A 25,000-nucleotide genomic window follows, 5' to 3' on the forward strand; every position below is an offset into this window, starting at 1 on the left:
CCTACTCATTTTTACTTAGTATATCTGTTATCATGGGCTTTCAACCTATTCATTTGGTTTGCTCAGTTCCATCTCAATTTTGATTTCGTGGAAATTGACATCTTTTGGTAGACGTCTCGTACTTCATGAACCAATTCTTGATTTTTTATGTTCCTTTTTTGACATATTATTAGGCTTTAGCAGCCTCATCCCACTGTTACAATGTCTTCTCACTTTGTGACATGAGGCACGAAAAATGCTGAGCTCGCAATCCGAGATGATGGTAGTCCTCTTTTTTTCTCAATTTCCCTTCGAATATTTTTTTTTCTACTCTAGCTCCAACTTGACCGATGCTGAATCATTTCTCTTCAAATGTAGATTAAGACACACTTGCTTCAGTTACATCTTGAGGAATACCATGTGTGTTTTGAATACCTTATTATTATTATTTTTTTTTTATTCCTCCTCACTCATTCTCTCTCTCTCTTATTCTCTCTCCTCGAGCATTTTCGTTTCAAGGTTTTAGAGGTATTCATAGAAGTTATTGCATTTTTTGATGAAGCATGCCAAAGCTATTTGATACTTATCATTATTATTCATCTGGCAACAAAGCATTTCCAACTATACATGCAGGAGGCTTTGACATTCTTCACCCAATTATTATATTATTGCTTGTGCATGGTCTTGTTTTTATAGATATAATATACATAAATATTTTTATTTTTTTATTTTTTAAAAGATGTATCTCTTTTTTCAACACCATGTTTTTATTGTGAAGAGTAAAGTAATGTAAGTATTGGCTGTCTTTGCATAAAATTGTGATTTTCAATTGCAGTGCACATGACAAGTAAAGGTATTCCCAACAGATCACGGCTCATTTGTTTCTTAATCATAAAAAAAACGTCAAGTGATCAAAAGATGATTTCACTTCACTGTTGATTCTATTATTCTTTTTTTTTTTTTAATTTGTTGATGTCGGAATGCCTTTTTTATCTTTTGTTATTTCATTTCATTTTGATCCGAAGGTTGCTCGTCGTTCACATCACGGACTAACGGATGGTTTCTGTGTGTTCTTCCAGTGTAAAGGCGGCGCCACCGGTGGCGGCGGCGGCAGCGGCTCAGAACGCGGCCGATATGACGAGGAACTGAACGAGATCCACGTCCGGGACAAGACCTTCCTCAACATGACCAAGGACAAGAGCACCAGCGGATGGGGGGCGTCCTTGCAGCAGCAGCAGCCTTCACAGCAGCAGCAGCAGAACCAACAGCAGCAGCAATCCGGATCGCCGCCCCACCCGACTTTCTTAGCCACTTCCAACGCCAACACGACGACGGTCGCCAACACCACCTCCTGCTCCTCCTCTGGCGGAGGCACGGGCGTGGGCGTGGGCGGCAGCAGCCTAGGGGCCGCGCAGCCCAGCGTCGTGGCCGTTAGTAAGCCGAACTCGACGACCACGGTCACCACGGCCATTATCAATTTGCCCACTCCATCGCCGAACGGCGACAGTGACTTTCCGGCGCCCAGTTTAGGCGTGTCGTCCCCCTCCAACCAGGGTGTGTTAAGAATATCCTCACTTTAATCCGCATAATACGAGACAATTGCGAGTCACGAAAACGGAAGCGTGAGAAAAATACGATGAAAGTCATGCAAAGACTTCTAAGAGAAAATAAATAAATATACCGTAAATAATGTAAAAAAAAAAAAAAAAAAAAAAGACCTGATGCCATTGCACTCGGCTGATAAGTTCTAATGAGAAAATATTCAAGTGGGAGAACATTCTTTGGCCTTAGTCCATGTGTTAGTCATTAATAAGAATTGTGTAGTGGAATTATAAAAAGTATATAAATACATAAATATATATATATACATATACATATATCACCTTCATCAATTGGTTATGTAAGAACTACGCGGAGTCTGTCATTCCCAGTTGATTTGCCCAATTCTATTTCATCAAAGCTATTTAAAAAAAAAATAAGGTTGACCTAGAAGTATTTTATACAGTTCCCTGTCATGTCTTCATTCGTTTTGTATCCTGCACATTTGTAACGACTGAGTAACCTACACACATACACACATACACACACACACACACACACACACACACACACACAAATTAAACCCGGTCATCCCTGCTGATTACCAGGAGTTTTTCCTATTCACATATATTGAAAATTTTCTGATAGATTTATCAGTTTTTATCAATAATTAATCATTTCGACATCCCACCAATTACCTCATCTTCGTCTTGCCATAAAAAACGACATCACCGCAATCTGTTTCCTACATGCATTCATTCGTATATTCATACATACATACATACATGTATGTATATATATATATATATAATATTTGTATATATGTATGTATGTACATATATATGTCTATATATACATACATCTATGTATGTATATGTGTATATAGGTATGTATACAAGAATATTCTTCAATTCAAAATCCATCTTCATCGAGATAAAAAAAAAGTGTACGGATTTTTCTAAGGTGTAATATTATCTCCTTGCTATCTCATTTGCCACTATGAATTTCACGAGGTAAGAACACTGATATATATAGACATATATATACGTACTGAATATATATACGGATGTATATATGTGTATATATGTATATATATGAATAGATCCGTTTTGTTACGACCTCTTTTCCCTTGATTTTTCTATGTGATGGTTTTTCATGTAGATACATCCATCGATTCTTATTGTTTTAAGTAAGAGATTCTCTATGATATCCCTTTGATACCTTTGTATTTGAAAACATGTAATAAGCATAATGGATGACAGAGTGCCAGATCCTCTGCTATAATTATGAATAATTATGAATAGAGTTATGATTACTATTGATAAGTGTGCGAGAGAAAAAGGGAGAGTGCGTTCAAGGAGCTCGTCTCTTTTTTTTATTGATTTATTCATTTTCTTGTGATGTGCTGCAATGCATCTGCAAGCGCGCAGACCTTCGTGTGTGTATATATGTACTTGTCCTCTGTGTACGTGCATTGGGAAAATGCAGGTGCAAGCAGCAGCAGGCGTGAGTGACTCGGCTTCCAGGCACTGATGGATTATCCTAAGCCTCCAAGGTATATTGATAGAACAAAAAAAAAATAACTGAATTTTTCTGATGTGATGTTAATACTGTTGTGAATTTTTTATTCTTCAAGCTTAGTGTTAAGAATATTCAGCACATTTTGGACTATCAAATGTATGTTTTTCGTCACGATCTCACTTGAAATATAGCCCGCATGATTAACAGGACTCTGTACCCCAGATGCTTTTTTTTTTCATCATTTATATGCAGATATAATATTTATGATACCTGATACGATATGATTTGGATCGAACGTTGTTCGTAAATTCATGAGACATATTTTTGGGGTGGGGGGTGGAGGACGGGGAGGGGGATAATACATCAAAACGTTTTAATGAGTTTTTTTGCGATTTTTTTAATTAGACGAATATTTTTTTTTAAACTGAGTAAACTCGGTCACAGTGGCAAAAAGTGACAAAAAATAAAACATTGGTAGAACATGGTCACGAGGTCAGTTTCTGAACTTGAATAATAATATTTTATTTTTATTTTGAAGAAATCTTCGTCAAATCCATTCACCTTGATATACTATCGAAACATTTTTCGAAAATAAGAGTAAGGAGCGATCGTCACAAAACATAAGTACAGCAATATACAAAGCAGTCTTAATTTGTCGAAGAATTTACTTATTTGGCCTCAAGAATTATATACAGTACATAGTAAAAATAAAACACTGAAAATCTATCTCATTTCAAGACAGAAGACTTCGATGAATGACAAAATTACCGAAACTGAGATTGCCAAAAAAAACCATCCGCCTCCATTCAGATTTTCAACAGATTTGATTCCAAAAAGACACATGAGAGACTGAAATAATAATAATAATAATAATAATAATAATAATAATAATAATAATAATAATAATAATAATAATAATAATGTGCCTCCCACTTTTACCTAAAATTTGTGACGAACGACAACCTGACAATTACTTCCAGTTCTATTGAGGTGTAAATCCCCCCCACCCCCCTCGTTTTGTTCAATATGAAGCTTTCCATTAAGTTCTTTTAAGAAGCTAAAAATGAGTTCAAAAAAACGTACGAGGGATGTCTCTTAAATTCAACAACAACAACCAAACAGGTTTATAAATGAGAGGACATACACTGGAATTATCATATTACAAAAAAGATGAAAAACAGGGTGGAAAAAAATCACAAAAGGACGATAAACAAGAGGTTGGGAAATTGGGTATAACGAAGAGTAACATGAACTTAGTTTCCATTCCAATATGTACCCCTTTGAGTAGAGCGAAATGAACGAATCAACACGAATAATCAAAACTAAAAACGAGGGTAATTTTTAAGCACCAACACCTAAGTTTCGAAAAACCATTTCGACGTTAACGTTATATTCCGTTGCTGTAAGAAGCTCATTCTCCTCTAAGCATAAGCGATAGAGTTCAACTCCAATCTCGTGTGACGCCGTCGACTTACTATGTATATTATTTTGGTTGACTTTGCGTCATCTTACTAACGCGTTCGAGTACTGAGCATTCACGACGCAAAATCCCAGAGAAGCAGAGGAAACGGACTTGTTGAATGAACGATTTTGGCTTAATCATGGTGAATATGTCACGTTTGTCTTTTATATATTTTTTTTCATACTTCATTCCCACGGCTACTTTTGGAGCACTTTCATAGTGTTAGGAAATATTAGAATGTGCAGGGTCTGATCACAGTTGTGTCATTTTACATATATGAGTGTATCCATGTACATGTATATACACGCATATACATATACGTGCTTATACTGTATATATAGACAGCTTATTTCACTTAAGGTTATTATACAAACACCAAAGTTTATACACGTATTTATACATTCTAATAATTCATCAGTTCATTATGTAAATGGATAAATTAACGCAATATTATAATATATATATACACATGCGTGTGCGGTACATACATAGATATAAAGATATGTATATTTATACACGCAAGTGTAGGAACGCCAAAATATTAACTTCTTATTTCTAACTTAGAAAGAAATATTTACTACTGAAGATTCTCCCAAATTTCGATTTACATTACACACACAAGTCATTTTTTCACGCTGCATACCACGATTGCGTAAGACTACCTCCTACTCCATACTTGGTGTGCTAAACTTGGATATTGTTGTACTTAAAGAAAGTTTTACAGCTATGCAATGATTTGTTAACTATACGATACCTCCATATATAAGGCAGATCCCACGTACCACTCTTCTGGCAAAGATCTTGTTACGGGACGACAACTCTCCTCCAATTACAGTACGACCCTTCACGCGAAGAAGGATAACAACGTCCCCCTCTCTCTCTCTCTCTCTCTCTCTCTCGTCTTTAAACAGCCTCGACTGACTCTGCACAGAATAGCAAGACCACATCTCTGTACATCATGGAGACACTCACACATCCACTACTTCTAAACTACGCTTTTTCAAAGTTGGTTCCTTGGTGGGGAATTTCCATTTTTAGAGAGTGAGACTCTCAGTCCACTCGACGAAACAGACTCACCGAGAGGGCCACTTCGGAAGACAAAGAATCTCTCCGATGGGAGGGTCAGCGTCGTGCTGAAATTGGGGGACACAGGTCAGGTGTAGTAGTCTACCTACGTAGTTTGCGTTCGCCCCGACACTCAGATGAAACAGTTATGTGCCAAAAAAAATAAACATAAACAAAAAGGTTGATAGTGACAAACACACGAAAACAGCACGCTTCTTCTGGCCGTTTATACTTGAAAGGGATTTCTATAAAAAAAAAAAAAAACACTTTGTTGACACAGAACTCAATGAAACGCTTTTTTTTCTCCTTTTCGTAACGAATGGATATGGGTGAATTGTAAATGACTTGTTGAAGTCCTCCTAACTGCGTGATCGTCCTTTTGGTTCTTTGCCATTTTATCAGCGTTGTACTTTTTCTTAGAGTAATATACTGTAGTTCATATTTCAGTCTTAAGTCACTCGAGAAATCAAAGTTATTCACATAAAAGTAGATTTAGCGCCAAAATTCTATCCTTGCAAAAAACCGAATAGATAATACTTATTCCAAAGATATATTGCCATGGATCGTCTCTGCAAAGCTTTAGAAAATACTGACTAATGATCCAGCAAATCTATCGGTCTGGTTCGTCTCTGTCACCTTTCAAACGATCTTACTAATGTCCTCTGTGGATAACTGTTCATCCTAAACCGCTGTACTGTACTTGTCTTTCTGAGTGCCGTCTTTGGGACAGTTTCAGGGAAATTCTGGTTAAGATAACTTCTGTTCTGAGCTTAACTGACTTTGTCAGTAATTGTAGGTTAAAAAAATCTACATTTTTGCTTGCATTAGGTCAAAAAGTGCAATGATTTCATCTAAAAGAAATTAGAGCATGCATTTTCTGTTCTGGATAAGGATTTTCTGAACAACCAGCTCCTGGGGAATATTTTGTGAATGAAAACTAACAAGTATCATTCCACTAATAAGAGTCCTGTTTCAACGATAAAGATATTGTCTTTTATATTATAAAAGTTCTTTATTAAAGCTGAACTGCTAATTTCCCTGAGAATGGCCCAAAATGACACAAGTATTAAAAATGAACTTGAATTTCCTTCACGTCAAAATAAGATACTACTTATTAGAAAAAAATAATTGAATGTTGGAATATGAAGCTTAACTAATGACAAAATCTCCTGTTATTTAATATTTACAATCTTGGTGAAAAAACTGATCTCATAATTTGTACACCTTTATAGCTTACGCTTTGATTCCTTTATACTTTTCCGGTATCCAGTGCATCAAGTCAATTGCAAAAGTTATAGATAACCTTACATTTCACCGAGGTTTGACTGCACCGGAGAAATAATGAATATTTGATGAAAAGTACATAAACGTTCTCATAATTAGAAAAAAAACGGGAAAATTTCCACTCTTTGGTTTCATGCAAGTATTTTCATCTCTCATGAAAGAAATACAAGATGCTTACTGAAATTTATTTTCATGCTAATTATTTTCCAAGAGTGAGGATTTCAGTTCACAAAATAATAAGGAACAGTTACCATGTTGAAAAACTTGCGGCCCAAGATAGTCCTGAATTGGAACAAAAACGTTCTTGCCATGAAACTGTGTACAGAACTGAAAAACCGGGGCGTGTTCTGCCTCCTCTTCTGATAAACCACAAACTACAAGGAATTTTCATTGACATGATTTATTTTGTTGGGAAATTCAACGGCTGCTGTAAGGAAGGCTGTTGCAATGTTTAGTGCGTATAATTTCAACCTGCCTTGAACTGTATTTAAAGAATGACCATTCAACTTGTTAGCCCCTATGCACTTGCCTTATGAGACCTTCAAATACGCCTGGTACGCCTAATGTTAATTTAAGTAAGGTTTCTGCATCGTCATAACATCCACGTGAGATGTAAATGTATGATAGTCCCACCGGGAATTAATCGTTATTCTAGACATCTTGATCCTTTCCGAGATATATCGTGTTACTATTTGCCTTTGTTGATATAATATCTTTCCTCAAACAAAGTCATTCACATATTCTTATCTTAACGTTTCTCTTATTTTCCAGATAAGGTTATACAGAGTTCTGTTGGGTAGCTGTTACGTCAAATAATTATTATTTAAATATTTCTCTTCTTATGGAATTTCCACGTTTTCCAAGTATTGTGAAATAGATTTCAGTTCGGCTCTAATCCTGTCACCCGGGATTCCAGCTTATAAAGATAATGACAACTCAACTCTCTTATTCTTCTTCTTCTTCTTCTTCGTTCTGAATGAGAAACTTGGGAAGTTTCTGCGGCCTTCAATCAGCAATATCCTCGTATGATTGAACGACTGTGTCAAGCATCGCTCTGTCTTTCACTCCCCAGCCGTAGGGTTTTTCCTCTTGGCAAGCTGCCAACAAGGTTTCTCATTAGCACTCTTAGGATAAGGCGATTTCAAATAGCGGCGACAGTGTTCTCTCTATAGCCTTTTTTTTTCACGAGAGGCGAATGCGTTCTTTAGTGTGCTATTCCCGTTCGTTCCTTTTTCTTCCCGTCGTAGTTGGTACGCGACCATTTTCATTTTAGGGTTTAACGACATCGTATTTTTTTACATAGATACGCCACGACTCGCTGCTAATAATTATTATTATTGTCGTTCTTGATCAAAGGCGCTCCAGTAGTTCCTCACTTAAGATGGTATTCTCCTTCGTATGTTAACGATGGCGAGTGTGTAGTCCTTCAGAGGCTTCTAAGCTTTCGTATGCCGTTTAAAAAAAAAGACCAAATATAAATATCTATTATTTGATTTTGTTACGCCTAACGGGTCAACCCCGTTGGGCTTTAGTTAAGGCTAATGGTAGAGATTGATGGATTGCTATATATATAAATAAACAACTATCGGTTTTAAGATCATCATCACCACGCTCATCATCGACTCATCGTCAATCTCCTCATCACCTTCATCATCATCATCATCATCGTAGTCCTACACAAAGGGTCCTTTTTCAGATGTTGTTGTTGATATAAATGTGTTATGTTTTGCGTTGTTGATATTTTAGTCAGAGATTTATCACGTGACGGTTCTTGTATACGGAAATATAAGAAGAAAAAAAAAATAAAGAAAATTATTGATAATTATCGTACCGTTCGTTGTATGAAATGGATGAGATGATGACGACGTCATCGCCATCCTCGAAAGTTCTCGTTTATAAAAATGGATGACTAACATCCGTCTTCTTCCTTCTACTCCAGACTTTCTTTTCTGAAAGGCCTCTCCTGCCGGTGACCACCCCCCTAACCCCCTCCCCCATTCCTCTACACTCCCCCCTCCCGCTCCCACCCCCTGCACCTCATTCCAAGTAAATCCTCTTCAAGACCTTCTCGGCAAAAAAAAAAGTTAATAAAGGATGAAAGAAAGAAATGGATAAGATATAAGTCTGCTGTGCCATAATGAATGATTATCTTTATTTGACATAAAACAAAAACGTAAAGTATTGAATCCCAAAGTCAAGGACAAGAAGCTATTTGTTTTTCGCACAAGTTAACGCAATCCAGAATCATAACAACATCCGTTCCGCCTCTTTTTCTTTCCGTCGCCGATGCGCAGAGGCTTCCGACGTCATCCTTAGCGTTAAATGACGCAGAAACTTGACGACTGAGACGCCTCCCTTCAACACCTTCCTTACACCTGTCGGATGTGACATTTATATTTTAAGGACATTGAGAAACCCTCTGAGGTAATCGTTTACCTTTCGAAATTACATTTCGTCATCACAAAATTACTTTTAAGTTGATGAGTGTCACTGCAGGATTAGCAAATCGCCAAGTATAGTTATTTTCAGATACCACACAGTATTGAGGAATTTCACTTTTTTTCTTAAGTATTTAAGATTAGAGATTACTGACTGACTGATTGATTGCTTCATTTATATATAGACTGGCGTCACAACAACTTTAAAGATTAGAGAGCGCCGCAGAACTAACGCTGCTGACCATTGGTCCTTGTCCAATTTATTGTCTTTGGTTGCCTTTCTGGTGTAAGTGAATTTGTTCCTTCCGATACTAATGAAAAACAAAAAGAAAAAAACGAAAAAAAAAAATACTATACCAAAAAGATGTCCCGTTGGGAGACACCGAAAATGTTGTCCAGAGTCACAGATGAAGAATGTTTCGCATCGGTACTGCAATGCGGAAATAATACATACGTATATTTTTGAGTCAATAATAAAAACCTTAAGAGTAAATTCACGTAACATCTGACCTTGTCGGATATACTCCGTGAAAGACAGATAAGATATCTTTGTTGACATCGTTCTTTTCTAATTTTATTTTCTCTGGTCTTGGTGTTGATTAGCTCGCGGTTGTTAGACCCGCGTCTCCTGATGATTGTTTTCCAAAGAGAATAGGGACAGAACTGGTGCGGATTCTGACATTTCGCGAAGCGAGTTCAGCAGCAGAGTTGTTGCTCTGATAAGACGTTCATATAAAACTCCCCCAGGATATCATACTCATCATTAGCCCTATGTGACCTTACTCTCCTCTACTGTACCTATACATGGCTGTTCTTAACTGTACTTCTAGACTGTATGGCATTACTTGATAGTCTTAAAATGAAATTATAGTGAATCTGAGAGGCTGATTAAACAAGAAAAAAAAAAGCGTGCAAATAAAGCCATGTCTTATATTTACAAAATATACACTTAAACTTGCAGTGGGATGATGCATCTGTATATAAATATATTCGTATAGTTAGGCTCTGAATACTTTTGTCAGGCTTTTCATTTTCATTTTAACTTTTTTCGTCTTTTTAAGAATCAATAACGTATTCCAAGCCACTCAATCAGTTTTTCCAAAAGGTCAGTTTTTTGAGTGTTTGATGTGTATCCATGCTTAACAGAATCAAATGTTCCTCGAAGAAAAAAAAATACGAAAAAAAAAATACGAAGCAAGTTCCGGTCAATATGAATTTCTTTCGCTCCTTTACTTTTTGGTCGCTTTTTTGAGGGGTTTCGTCGGTTCCGATTTGGTTCCTTTTCGAAACCTGCCACACGGCCTCTTTGTGTAGAAAGCCATCAAAGGTAGTCGCAGCATGCATTAGAAGCAAGTAGATGTAAAGTAGCCGCCTTGCCTCTCCACCCGAATGGATATAAGGTGATGGTTAAGTCTTGGGAAACTGTAAATCACACACACACACACACACAAACACACACACACGGACTTAAAGCTGAACTTTCAGAGCGCGTGAATACATTCTCTCTCTCTCTCGTTTTGTACATCTGAACACCAGCTTGTTCACCCGATGTTTATTCATTTCTCGTGTAAATAATGTAACAAACATTTTTAGTAGGATTTTGGATGTTCGGACATCACCATTCTTTTAGGAACCCTTAGTACTATGTCCTGTGGGATCTGATGATGCTATCATCTGTCAGATTTGTTTCGCGATTTTTTTTATTTTTATTTTTCGCTCATCATGCTTCGTTCATCATGCTTGGCTCTAAGTGCAGAAGAAAATGTTCAATCTGTAATTTCAGAAGAAAACGTTCAGTTTGGAAATTGTTGTAAGGGAAACCGAGCATTGGTTTTATGTTTCCAAATACATATTCCTTGAGTTTGTCTTCTGAAGTCCGTATGATAAGTGACTTCTTCCTATTGCCTTGATGGTACCAGTTTTAATGAACATGCCCAGCTGTATATTAAAATAAAATTTCCAAATACTCTAGAGTTAAGGTAATTACTTGCAAGATCAACTGAAATTCTATTATTATTTTCTTGAGGATTCTGACTGGATTTAATCAATCATCTGACTGTATGATCCAGCGTAGACCAGCCTAGTACGATACTATGTTGGGGATCAACTCGATAGGATTCTGTAGAATTCTCCTTTCCAATACTCACGCGATTCGTACGTCGATAATCGTAATCGCTAATTCTTTCGTATGTTATTAGGCTTTATCTAAAAGAGCTGTAATGCTGTGTTACAAGAAGCTACAGTTATGCATTTAAAAACGTTACTCGGATCTTTTTCATTGTAAATATATTGAACACCGAACCTTGGAAATATAATATAAAATATTTATCATTCCTTCTTTCATGAATACGACACCCTTTCCTTCAGCAATTCAACTCGAAATGCAAAATCTAGACCTAATGAGGCTATTGTCTGGATTTTTGAAAATGTTTACTTAAACCTTCCTGTCCATACATTTGGTCATCATACAAACACTCGTATGATGATTCCTTTTGGTTTGCACTGAAGTTTAATGTGTAGACATTAAGCATTATGAATGGAATGGCTTAATGTTCCTTTAAGGGAATACATAAGCATTATTAATATACATTGTGTTACTAATATAAATATCAAAGGTGCTTATTAAGCCCCTTTTTTATTAAAAACTAAACTTTAATTAGATTTGAGGCGGTTTATTACTAACGAGGACATGCTACCTCTTTACCTGAGGGTTTTTGTTGTTGTACACTTAAGAGATTTCGCTTATCACACGCGTGAAGACGCCTCACTGCGCTTAATATTTGTACAGATATCTCAAGTATATTCCGGGATTTACCGATTGATAGACTTGTGGTTACTAAAAACTGGCGTCACAACATCTAGGTTATTGACGCCGGTATATTCCCGGACGATTGCATTATTATCTGAAGGAGTATGTCTGCTCTAGTATCCTTAATGGTTTCGTTAATTTCACATAAACAACTTTCAAACGCCCTCAGATATCAGAAGAGCATGAATAAAATTAAGACATTATTAGTACGGTAAGGTTGATATCCTCCATTGCAAAGTATAAATGTTTCCAATTTGGCTTCAAAATATGTAAATTATGTTTCTTCTGAGATGGACTGAGTCAAGAAATGGAGGGTCAGGTCAGTTCCATTAGATTTCCTGACCTCCAGCTTCGTTTCCTCAGATTTTCATGATCAGTGGAAGTGTCAAACGCTTTATTTCATTCCGTTATGCAATTAGCTGAAAAAAAAAAGTCAAAGGGAAGTCTGCAGCAGCTGGGTGAAGCAACAAAATCTCAGCCGCCCCGTCACTCAAGAGTGACACATGATAAAACTAAGTGTATAAAAAAACTTACAAAAGAGACGATTCCGGGCTTGGATAGCAGTCTCTCCTTCGAATCCGACCTTTCATTTCTTCAAGGTTACCATCTGTGAATGGGTGCCACAGGTCAAGATCAGCCACGGGCGTTTCCTACAATGTTGTTGACATTAATTCCAAACGTTATATGTTTGGGTCTTTGCATTGCCTATCATATAGGCCAATGAATTTCTCTTTGTCCGTAAACAGTTGTTCAGTTGTTAAGGGCCACTTCTTCAAGTGGAGGGTTCAAACTGGTCTGATAGTGATATATAGCGACTTTTGAAATGTCTTTTTGTGTGACGGTGTTCGGTGTTCTAGTTTTACTGAGAAGTCTCTCTCTCTCTCTCTCTCTCTCTCTCTCTCTCTCTCTCTCTCTCTCTCTCTCTCTCTCTCTCTCTCTCTCTCTCTCTTTGTGAAGAAAAAAACGAGAAACCTTAGCATGAAGCTAAATGAATCAGTACACCTATCATCTTTTATCTTCAAGTTTTACAAGGCATACACACCGTGGTTTGTATGTGATTCACTTTTTATCTTTAAACTACACACTTCTTTAATGCCTAATGAAGAAGCTTTGTTTTCATTATCGTTATCATAATACCTTTCTGCAGGTCTGCTGTAGATGTTAAAATATATTCAAAGTATCTGCTCTACTTGGTTACGTCATCTGGCGTCGCAAGACTGCTGTCACAAGCGCCGGCGTTCTGACTTTTGATTTTATTTTACTTGTCAGCTTCGTGTATGTGTTCGTCCGTTTAAATGTCCGTTGAACGCATTTCAGATCTCTGACATATCTCCTGCCTTTTGTACAGTAACGTTTGCTTGTCTCCTCCGTATGATCAGCCGGGTCCCAAACTGATTTCTCTTATGGTTACTCTTTTAACTAAATACGATTAGTGAAGATTATTATTATTACATTATTATTATCATCTTAGGATAGAGATATTTTGCAGCGGTGTTTTATTCACTGTGAGTGAGATAAGACAGCAGCATCCTAAGGTCGCCCCTTCAACTGCTTGCGATTTACAAGGTTGAAAGGATCTGCCAAAAATAAAAAAAAAATATATATATAAAAAAAATACAGAGCGATTTATACATTCCAGTTGAACTGATATATAGGCATAGCTTGTCGATTGATGATGATAATTTTTAGGCGTGTTGGGTGTGGTTGTGTAATATTATTGCTTTTTGCACCTGCCAGTTTATGTTCCTACTCCCTACACTGGTCGAGGACAAAATATAAATGATGCAATTGTAGGTATATTGACGTCATGAATTTCGACCATCACTTTTAGGTGGTGACTCATTCGTCGCTTCGAGGACTCGGTCGGTATTTCCAGGTGGTAATCCATGCTGTAGTTGACTCCAAATACTCACTGAGAGTGCCATTAAGACAAAACAAAATAAAGCTTCCTTTCACAGAGCGTGTTTAGTGTGTCAGTTTTTTGCTATATCTCCCATCCTTTTCCTGGGGCCCCAGCAAGAGAACGTTTGATATGGGACGAGAAACTTTTGCTCTTGTTTCATCACCAAAATCATTTGTCCCCCTAAAGAAAACAGGTACATGAACAGCGGACTGCCGATGTACTCTTTAGCGCGAGCGTACAGAATAAGCGTGGTTTAACCCACATAGGCCTACCCTCTCAGCAAAGTGCAAGACAGAAGACAAGTCAAAAAAAAAAAATCATACTTTTAAATATTCATATTGTACTAATAAGTTAGTATTAAAACTACTGCACCTTAGAGGCAGGAGGCAGGCTGTAATTAAAAAGGTAATAAAACGTTGACTAATAGAGAAAAAAATGTAATCATTTGTCGTCTTTCACTTTTAGTTTTAAGTTCTCGACTTTCATCTCATAAAATCCATATTGTCTTTAACTTTTTTACCTGCGTGTAAATGTCTCCCCCAACAATGTTGTTCCGCGGATTTTCTTGAAAATCTCAGCTGCGGGTGGCTGACCAAACCACCTCCGCAGAGCCATCACTCTTCCCATGTGGATATAGTACGACCCTCTGCAAAAAACCATCACTCCCATGTGGATATAGTACCACCACCCCCAAATCACTTGCAATCTCTTTTTTGGAATGTTATTTTCAGACGGCGATGATGATGTCTGCCGACCTTTAGCTACGATTTCATGTTGACAGTAACTTGTTATTGTAAATATTTTGATTCTGTATGTCTATACACAATAAACACATTCAAAATGACCTTTGGAATGATTGAATCACCAACTGCGTAATTCATTAAGTTCGAAGAGGAGTGGCTTTGGACAGTGTCTGCAAATTTATTGAGTGGTAAAGCTATAACTGTGATTTTAGAGCGATTGGAAACAATCGCAGTTTTGGTACGGTTTGTCTTGAAGTCCCGATGTGAATTTCAGTGAAAACAAAAAAAATAGGTGAAAATTGTTCGATTGCCCAATCTTTCAGGTGAGGAATGTGCTGTAGGATCATGCATGGCGAAGACCTTGAAATTTCACTCCTTTTATATAGAGCATGAATTATTACCCCTCTGCTTCTCTTGGTGGCTCTTGTAACTGATTATTCACGTAATTATCAAAATAATGTTAAAACCTAAAGAAGCTAGCAATAAAAGATATTGCATCCAGGAAGCTAAATATTACTAAATACAATTATTAAGAATCATGTGAGCATCATTTTCAAACGGCCGATTAAAATAAATACATGCTTACAGACACGCATACACAATAACACATACATGCACACATATATGTGTATATATACAGTACATATAATGTACGTATTTATGTATGAATGCATATATAAAATTGTGTTGATACAAATAAATCCAGACTAATTAACGTCACACCCTATAGTTAATAAAATATCCGTATCCGTGAACGTTAATTAATATCTCAGGGTTCACAAACCTCTAAAAACTTCCAATAGAGCTGCTACATACAACGTACATCCTATTACGGCCATTACGTACATCAAAGGTGTAATTCAACATACATGTTCTCTAGTACTCACATAAATCAGCAATTCTAATCTGATAAGTAGATGGTATCAATGGTGACTATAATGCACACAAACAAGCAAACGTAACCTCACCCACACACTCCACACACACACACATATATATATACAGTATATATATATATATATATATATATATATATATATATATATATATATATATATATATATATTGTATATATATTATATATATGCACACATATATATATACATACATATATATACATATATATATATACATACATACATATATACATACATACATATATACATACATACATATATATATACATATATATATATACATACATATATATATATATATATATATATATATATATATATATATATATATATATATATATCCCAAGTATTTACGAGCTTTCCAAGGTGTAATACTGTATCATTAAAACGGTAAAATCCCTCGTTTCCCTTGTATTTAGTTAGGAAGCTTAATAAAGATAAAAGAAGAAGTAAAATGAAACCTCAGTTCACAAATTAATAATACAGATATTTTTTGGTTAATGGGAAGACTTCTGAAAACAGCGAACTTGAAAGTGGTTTTGCAAAAACAATGTAAATATAGGCTGAAATAAATAAAATACACTCCGTAAAACAGATGCTACATGTTTATTCAAACTAGTGACAGCTCATTATCCTGTCCAATTATGCCACAGAATGCCACACTTTTAGACACCATTCTGCAGAATATTTAAAGAACAAACAACTCTAATTCTTCTAGGTCAATGAGCACTGAACTCCCGATATCTCTTTCACTTTCTCCTCCCAAATCAAAGTCGTAGGCCTTTCATGTCAAAATCTTAGGTCTTAGGCTTCGGTTACCTGCATTAAATTCCTCCGTTGGCCAGCTAACAAACCAATGGCACACGTCTTACAAAAAAAAATCAATAAGTGTCTTAGCAAAAACAGAGGAAATCCCTAACCAGTTATGAAAGCGTCTTAGCAAAAACTGAGAAAATCCCTAACTAGTGATGAAATCATCTCTCAACACAATACCTATGACAAGAATTCAATACACGTCTCTCAGAAGGAGGCCTAACAGAGTCAGCGCACATCATTTCTGAGAAAGATTAACCTAAGTATACATGTTAACTGTAAAATACGAACATGAACTGAACTACTAAAGACATAAGACAGCTGTCGAGCATCATTTTTCTGTAACAACTTCACTACAGATTCTGACGACCTTTACAGATTTTGCTATTTGGTTTGGCCTGCAAGGATACTCTAAAGTTTCTAAACGCATTTACTAGAAAACTACAAGGGATTTCCAGCAGCATTAAGCCTTACCTTTCCCCCAAACAATACATCGACAACTCCAACTAGAATTTCTCAGCTTCCCTTGATATTGTTAACTTGGCATTTTACTTGAACAAGTGTGCCTTGGAAAGCTTGTTTATATTCGCAGACTTCATCACCTACCACAAAGACCCAGCGCATTCTAATATGCTAGCCCTTATAAAAACTGCTACGCAAAAATTCCCAATGAAATCAGCACTTAGAATTCAAAACCAGAAGAATACACTGAAGTACATATATCTTTATACCCACTGATTCTACCTAGGAATGGAATGGAATGGAATATAGAATGTATGCCAAAGGCCAAGCGCTGGGACCTATGAGGTCATTCAGCGCTGAAAGGGAAATTGAGAGTATAACGGTTTGCAAGGTGTAACAGGAGGAAAGGAGGAAGACCTCGCAGTTGCACCATGAAACAATTGATAAGAGAGGGAGGACAGCAAGATGGAAGAAAGGATATGAATGGAGGTACAGTAAAAGGAATGAAAAGGGTTGCAGCTAGGGGCCGAAAGGACGCTGCAAAGAACCTTGAGTAATGCCTACAGTGCACCATGTGAGGTGCACTGACGGTACTACCCTACTACGGCTACTGCTTCTACCTAGCCCATTACATTCGGTAAGCATCATTCAATAACGGGAATCCTCCATTTGAATCCACATCACAGAAACATTTCCTGGTGTGAAAACTATTTAATGGTGCTCAAGAAAAACAATGAATGTTAATGAAGTAAACCGCTCTTAATGATGAAGAAAACTTTAAAAACGTTTACTTTTGGAAGAATCAGTTTCTGTTTCTCTAAAAGCCTTCAGAGCTATCCATTTTATTGATGTTTTTTTTTTTTTTAAATAGCGAAATTAAGTTGTGGAATAAGCACTGCGGGTCTAAAAAGTAGGCTTCAATCTAGAGCTAAACTGGTCAGAGTCTGTAGCTAGAAAATTGCCACTTACAAAATCCAAAAGGAAAAGGAAGAAAAATAATGAAGAGGGTAATGTCGCTGTGGACTATGGAACTGCACAATCCAAAGAATTTTGCCAAACAAGTACACTATTAAGTGAGCATGAAATAAATTTCGTCTGAGGAATTTTCACAAAGAAAGATATACATTTACTAAAAGATGAACACGACAAGGCTACAGAATCTAAGGAATTTTGCCAAAAAAAAAGGAAATATATTCATTTAAAGGCGGATAGGACAACTATACAATTAAAGGAGCTAATGAATCAAGTGTCATTGACGATACCAGAGATGAAAATGTACGAATGAAGTGTCTCATATTTGAAGTCCACGTCCGTGTTTTTTTAACAGAATATTGAAATGACTGAAAAATTATTACGGACCCCAACACCAAAACCCCAACCTTCCACAGCAAAAAAAAAAATAATAATAATAATAACAAAAAATTAAAAAATTATGCGTCGAAGTTTTTTCGGCGCAATCGAGTTTTCTGTACAGCGTATAATGCTGTATGAAACTCTCGATGTGGCGCAGTGTGAAACTCTCCGCCATGACCGGGCAGCGCTCAGTTGCTCCCCTGATGCCGTCATGTCAAGATGCGTCGGCGGCTGGACTTCTAGCGGTGCCAGAAGCACGATCCATGGCTAACCTTAACCCTAAATAAAATCAAAACTACTGAGACTAGATGATTGGAGGGTGAATGATCAACATACCAATTTGCAGCCCTCTAGCCTCAGTAATTTTCAAGATCTGAGGGCGACAGAAAAAGTGCGTACGGACAGACAAAATCATCTTAATAGTTTTCTTTTACAGAAAACTAAAAAGATTAATAAAAAAATATTTTCTTGGTGAAAGGATGACTCCTTTGGGCAACTGAAGGTGTCGCTAATAGTTTGAAATTATCTTGTCACCTTGTTAGGGCCTGAAAGATCCCCTTCGATAAATACAGTAAATAAATAAGTTAATATATAAATAAATAAATGAAATTTGTCTTGATAATCAAAAAAACTTTTCATCTGAAAAAACATCATTTTAGTTTGAGGGGAAAAAAGTCAGTTCGCTGTAAATTTTCATTCATAAAGCTTCAATGGATTTTAGGCAAAACAAAGCAGAACAAATTACAAGTAAAAAATGCCCTGAGGTTTCTTCGGCGCAATCGAGTTTTCTGTACAGCCGCTACAGCGTATAATCAAGGCCACTGAAAACAGATCTATCTTTTGTTGGTCTCGGTATAATGCTGTATGAGCTATCCTATATCGTTGCCAGAAGCACGATTATGGCTAACTTTAACCTTAAACAAAACAAAAACTAATGAGGCCAGAGGGCTGCAATTTGGTATGTTTAATGATTGGTGGGTGGATGATGAACATAGCAATTAGCAGCCCTCTACCCTCGGTAGTTTTTAAGATCTGAGGGCGGACAGAAAAAGTGCGGACAGAAAAAAGTGCGGACGGACAGACAAAGCCGGCACAATAGTTTTCTTTTACAGAAAACTAAAAAAAGAATGTAAGAAATGGTAACTTATTTGCTTCCTCTTCATTCGTGCCCAACATTGCCAAGTTTCCACACGACGTAAAAAGATGATGATATTTACAGGTAAAATATTTTACAAAACGTATTATTTTAAGAAAAGTTAAAAGTAATTCACAATTATAGAGAAAAGGAAAAAGTGGAAATTGTTCTACTTTCTAAGAAGGAGAGCTTATTATAATTCACTCATTACAAATTCCAAAATCCTAGCTAAACTAATACCAGATTTTCGGTTGAAAGTTCCAAAGCGTGCAAACGACAATACTAAGATTCCCCTAAAAGAGATATATATACACACTCTGCTATTACACAATAAAATAAATTTTTTCTTCCAAAAAGGATTTAGCTTCTGCACAGCCTTATCGGTTCTACACTATAGTTTTTCCTCAAAAAGACATACACTCAGTAATTAAGCTTCGGAAGTAATAAATTTGCTAAAAGGTTATGCGCCACCTTAGCGATTTTACATGGGAAAAAAAATTAAAGTTAAAAAAAAAAAGTAAAAGTAAAAGCAGAAGGAAAAGAAAAGGTCTGTTTTAGCGATATTCCCCCCAAAAAGTGAAGGAAAGTACAAGTTAAAACCCTGAAACAGAAATGATAAAAGGCAAGAAAATGATAATGGTCAACGAATTACGAGATTTTAAGGAATGGCGCAACGTGAAGCTAAGCTTTTAATTTCAAAACTAGGATGACGTAAAAACAAAAGCGTTCACCCACAAGTTTTAATTAGATGAGTAAAACCAGCAGAGGAAACCTCTCGTATTCGAAAGGTACAACAAACCCAGGATACAAAGGATACACATCCCCTTTATCCGCTGCTTCAGCCTGCGCTGTATTCTGACGCATCTGAACAAACGCCTTGAGAGAATCTTACGGAAGAAAGAGGAACAAAAAAAAAAAAAAAAAAAAAACAGGCAAAGGAAAAGCCGCCTATAACTTTGCTGTTGTACGCGTGGAGGGCCATTACATCAACTTTAAGAGCCAAGATACTATATACAACGGCCCCACTTCGGGAGAGAGAGAGAGAGAGAGAGAGAGAGAGAGAGAGAGAGAGAGAGAGAGAGAGAGAGAGAGAGAGGTTCTTATGTATAAATGAGAAACTATCAACACGACTGTTTCCTGCATCTTGGGATAAAGGAGGAAATTTATACTGGCTAATCCGAAAGATTTCCATTTCTTTCAGAAAAGGCCGTCTACGAACAAGATAAGTGTAATACATGCGCACAAACAAGCTGTAATTTATATATATATATATATATATATATATATATATATATATATATATATATATATATATATATATATATATATATATATATATATATATATTATATATATATAGTGTATATGTTAAAATAGCCTATTTTAAATTTTGTATATATACATATATATAGTTATATATATTTGTGTATATATATATATATATATAATATATATATATATATATATATATATATATATATATATATATATATATATATATATATATATACATATACATACATATATATTCTACATATATGCATATATACACAATTTAAAAATTAGGCTATCTTAACCTAACATTGTAATCAATATACTTCCACCTATGGGGATAATAACTCTAGAAAACTTCGATGGCGCTCTCAAAATTCAAAAGGGTAGGAAGGATTAAGGTGAACGCGTAGAACTCGCAACTGATTAAATCTGTTGTGATTAGCTGGAAACTTTTTATCTACTGTGATTTAGAATTTCAAGAATAACCTTGACCCGTATCGAGTGAATATAAGAACTATAGTCTTTATATATGACATTTTAGAGGACAGCGTTAAAAATAATCAGTAAAAAAAATCCATAAGCGTTATTAGACGTCATGCGTAACAATTAACGAGTTAACTTCACCACCCCCCCAAAAAAAAAAAAATTATATCAGAATTTACTACAGCTTGAAAGTACTTAACATCTGAAATGTTAGGCATCAGCTCGTCCGCCCCTTACTACTCCCCACTACCCGCCTACTTGCCCACACAACAAACAACACTCACTTCTTACATGTACACAATACCCATGCTAAACATTACGCAGGGCAATAAGGCCACCATCATTCTTACGAAAATTAATACTGACATCACGATCAAACGTGTCAATTATGACGTATTTCATGCAACACTTGATTCTGAAATCCCTAAAATACTACAAAAGAACCCTAATTTCACATATATAAGTTACGCCTTCTTTCAAAAGGATTGGTATATTGTTCGATTTTTTCTTAATGTTACTATTTATAATTCAATAATTAACTTTCTGGTTTGGTGATGCAAATTCCTAGTTGTTCGTAATCTTCCACAGTTTATTTTTACCTGCATGCGATTCTTAAAGGAAAAAGGAAAGCCCAAAGATGACTAAAAATGCTAGTAGGAATCAATCACTAAAGCATTTTTGAAAACAGACAGAGAATATCCCGAAACTTCACACCCCCAGAAAAAATAAGAAAGGCAAATACAAAAATGTCTTCGATAATTCAAGGTTCATTTCCCGATTGGTAAGATGTTAAAAAAACACTTAAGGAAGAGTGTTAAAAAAATACAAGATATAAGTATCGGTGTAATAATAAAAAAAATGTACGGCGAAACAGTTAAGGAAAAAACGGGAATACAGTTGAGAGACTTAAATGTCAAATTAAGAAGCCGAATCAAAGTATAAAATAAGCTATGACATCATTCCTTGCACTTCAACAGCTCAACTAAAAAAATCTTCAAGTCACTAATGAAGGCGTCCATAAGCATAAACAAATATTTTTTTCTTTAATTTATATAATTTTTCCTTTCACAGAACCACACACACACACACACACACAGACACACACACACACACACACACAAACAAAAAAACGTTATTTCGACACCATCATCAGAAGATTAAACCAAAACCTAAAGAGGTCCAAAACTAAACAGAAAGCACGTGAGATTTCCAAAATATTGTACATCAGTTACAAAGTATATGAGCATCCAGTCCACAAACAGAATCCGAAGGAAAAATAAGTATTCTCGCTAAAATCCCCGAAGCTCTTTTTATTCTTTTTTTTCTTTATAAGTAACGATATCGCCAAGTGTGAAAGCGAACAGCTGCTAATGGAGGCTTCTGACGCAGTCTTGATGTTTATGTCCACATTCCTGGGGCCAGTGAAGAGGTAAATTGCTGTATTACTCAGCTAAACTTGAGTAAAAGATATAAAAAGACGTTTATTCACGGAAATAATTCCCAGCAAATGAAGCCGATGAATGATGGAAACCGTATTTCTTTGCAATTGTCCCCGGATGTAAATATCATCCGGACTTGGTCATTAAGAAAAAATATCGAATCAGAAAACCTCATAAAAAGAGAAATGGAATACTTTAGAAATATTGTTTCTAAACCTTTGTCCTCCCAAAACGACGGCACAGAGATTTAATACATATGGAGAAAGCATTATGGCTATGTAAATAAAAAAATACAACAGAAAACTCTATTGCGCGTAATCTCCGGACCTCATCACACGTCAGGTGAAAAAAAGTATCTCATATGGATGGGAGGTGTACAATTAGAAATAATTGGAAGTGTCACAGGTAACCGCTAAAGATATGGAATATTGATCTTCAATCTGTTCTACCGTATCTACTGAACTAAGTCCTTTGGCCACCCGTCTTATACACATGGTCAGTGTATTTGACGCAAGAACATTTTAGAAAATTCCTGTTAATGCAAGAGACTTTTAAGATACAGACATATACTTGACATATTTCACCCTTTAAATACCATCAGCATAAAATGGGGCGTAAGAACACTTTTTAGCAATGTCAGCAGTTTAAATTATAAGGTAACCCTATAATTGAATAACAAGTCTATACGCCGATATGGGTAGCCCAAAAGTTTAGTTCACAACTGAGGCACGGAAATTTGAGCAAGACGGTTTAAGAAAGAGTACACAGAACAAAAATTAAGAATAAAAAAGCAGACATGCTGCTGTGACCGAACTGATTCTGTGAAACCTTCGGTGCCACATACAGCGCTCAAAGCACACTGTTGGTGATACCTACCTCTAGAGAGTTGTCAATTCCAAAGACTCATCCTTGAAGTAGTCTTTGTGGATAAGGCCTAAGGTCATTAAGGCAGATGTGGAAGACAGATTTCATTCTGAGGACTATTTATACTCTATTTCCTTGGTGACTGGCACAAAGCTAACTGACCGACTACCTGGCCTTTGTAAGTTCATCTCCATAGACAAATACTGTACAGCGTGATGAAATGGCTACAATAGTTGGCGTTTTCTGTATATCACAGGTAATTTACATACATAGTAAACTCTGACTTGGGTATTGTCATAGCAATTGTGGTTAATGTTTTGAATCGATGTGATGACGCTCCGATGAAGTTGATGATAACATACATTTCTCCATCAACTAACTGAGATCTTATTCACAGCTTACATTAACAGACGCAAAATGAGTAAAATATGGTAAAATAGGACGTTGCTTTTTTATCCCTACAAAAGTTCCCCAGAAGTGTTAGCTGCTTTAGTCAGAAGCCCTCCCTGAAAACAATGAAAAGGTACTGCTACCCCATAGAGAAGAGACAGATCACCAGTATCATTTATAAGTTTCCGTTACAACCAGCTACGTTTGTCACAGTCATAGCTCTCGGAAAATGTCTACAGCACCACAATAACCTTCACTGGATATCTGAACTCAGGACTCTCGCTACTCAAGTATGTCTGCTACCTTTACACCATCAAACATTAATTACCACAGTATGCACGCAACTGACATTATCTAACGCGCCTCTCCTCGTCGCACCGACTGATACTCTCCAAGGGAAGTCAGTAAAGGATTCTCAACAAATTTCTCCTAATTTTCATGATCAAAGTACCGTCAGCCACAGTACACTGGAATGCTTGCTTTATTTCTCATGGCACAATGCATCACTTTCGAAGGTAATATGGCTGGAATTGCTCTGCTTAAGAATAGTTCTCTGGGAACATGGAAAGCCTTTTCTTAACCCCACCAGATGCTGGCACACATTTCAGTGATGAACGGTGGGCCATGACTCGAACCATAGACCTAGAATACGCGAGATGAGTGTTGTATCGCTTAGCTACGATGTCCACTGCCCCACAAGAATATAATAATAATAATAATAATAATAATAATAATAATAATAATAATAATAATAATAATAATAATAATAATAATAATTATTATTATTATTATTATTATTATTATTATTATTATTATTATTATTATCCAGAAGATGAACCCTATTCACATAGAACAAGCCCTCAGGGGCCACTGACTTGAAATTCAAGCTTCTAAAGATATGGCGTTCATTCGAAACAAGTTACTGGAGGTAATGGGAAATACAGAACGAAAAAATAACTTATCAAAAACAGAAAAAACCAATTAATAAATTAACACATTAAAAAAAATGTAAATAAATTATTAAAATACAAGGAGAATAGTATTAAGGTGGTATTGCATTGCATCTTCGCTTGAAACTCTGAAGTTCTAATTGCACGACATCCTCTGGGAGGTTGTTCCACAGTCC

At 36.1% G+C, this 25,000-nt stretch overlaps 2 protein-coding genes across 3 annotated transcripts in view; one reads left to right on the plus strand and one right to left on the minus strand.

Moving 5' to 3' along the window:
- Window positions 1-14,844, plus strand: part of Shal (Potassium voltage-gated channel protein Shal) — a 387,602-nt gene extending 372,758 nt beyond the window's left edge. Inside the window, exon 5 of the mRNA XM_067118408.1 lies at window positions 1,059-14,844. Coding sequence (XP_066974509.1) covers window positions 1,059-1,559 — 501 coding nt within the window. The 3' untranslated portion in view covers window positions 1,560-14,844. The remainder of the gene's footprint in view (window positions 1-1,058) is intronic.
- LOC136847102 (AH receptor-interacting protein-like) overlaps window positions 1-25,000 on the minus strand; it is a 756,409-nt gene that overhangs the window by 613,410 nt on the left and 117,999 nt on the right. The gene's annotated exons all lie outside the window — the stretch shown is intronic.

Source organism: Macrobrachium rosenbergii, chromosome 16 (genome assembly GCF_040412425.1).
Source record: "Macrobrachium rosenbergii isolate ZJJX-2024 chromosome 16, ASM4041242v1, whole genome shotgun sequence".
NCBI lineage: Eukaryota > Metazoa > Arthropoda > Malacostraca > Decapoda > Palaemonidae > Macrobrachium > Macrobrachium rosenbergii.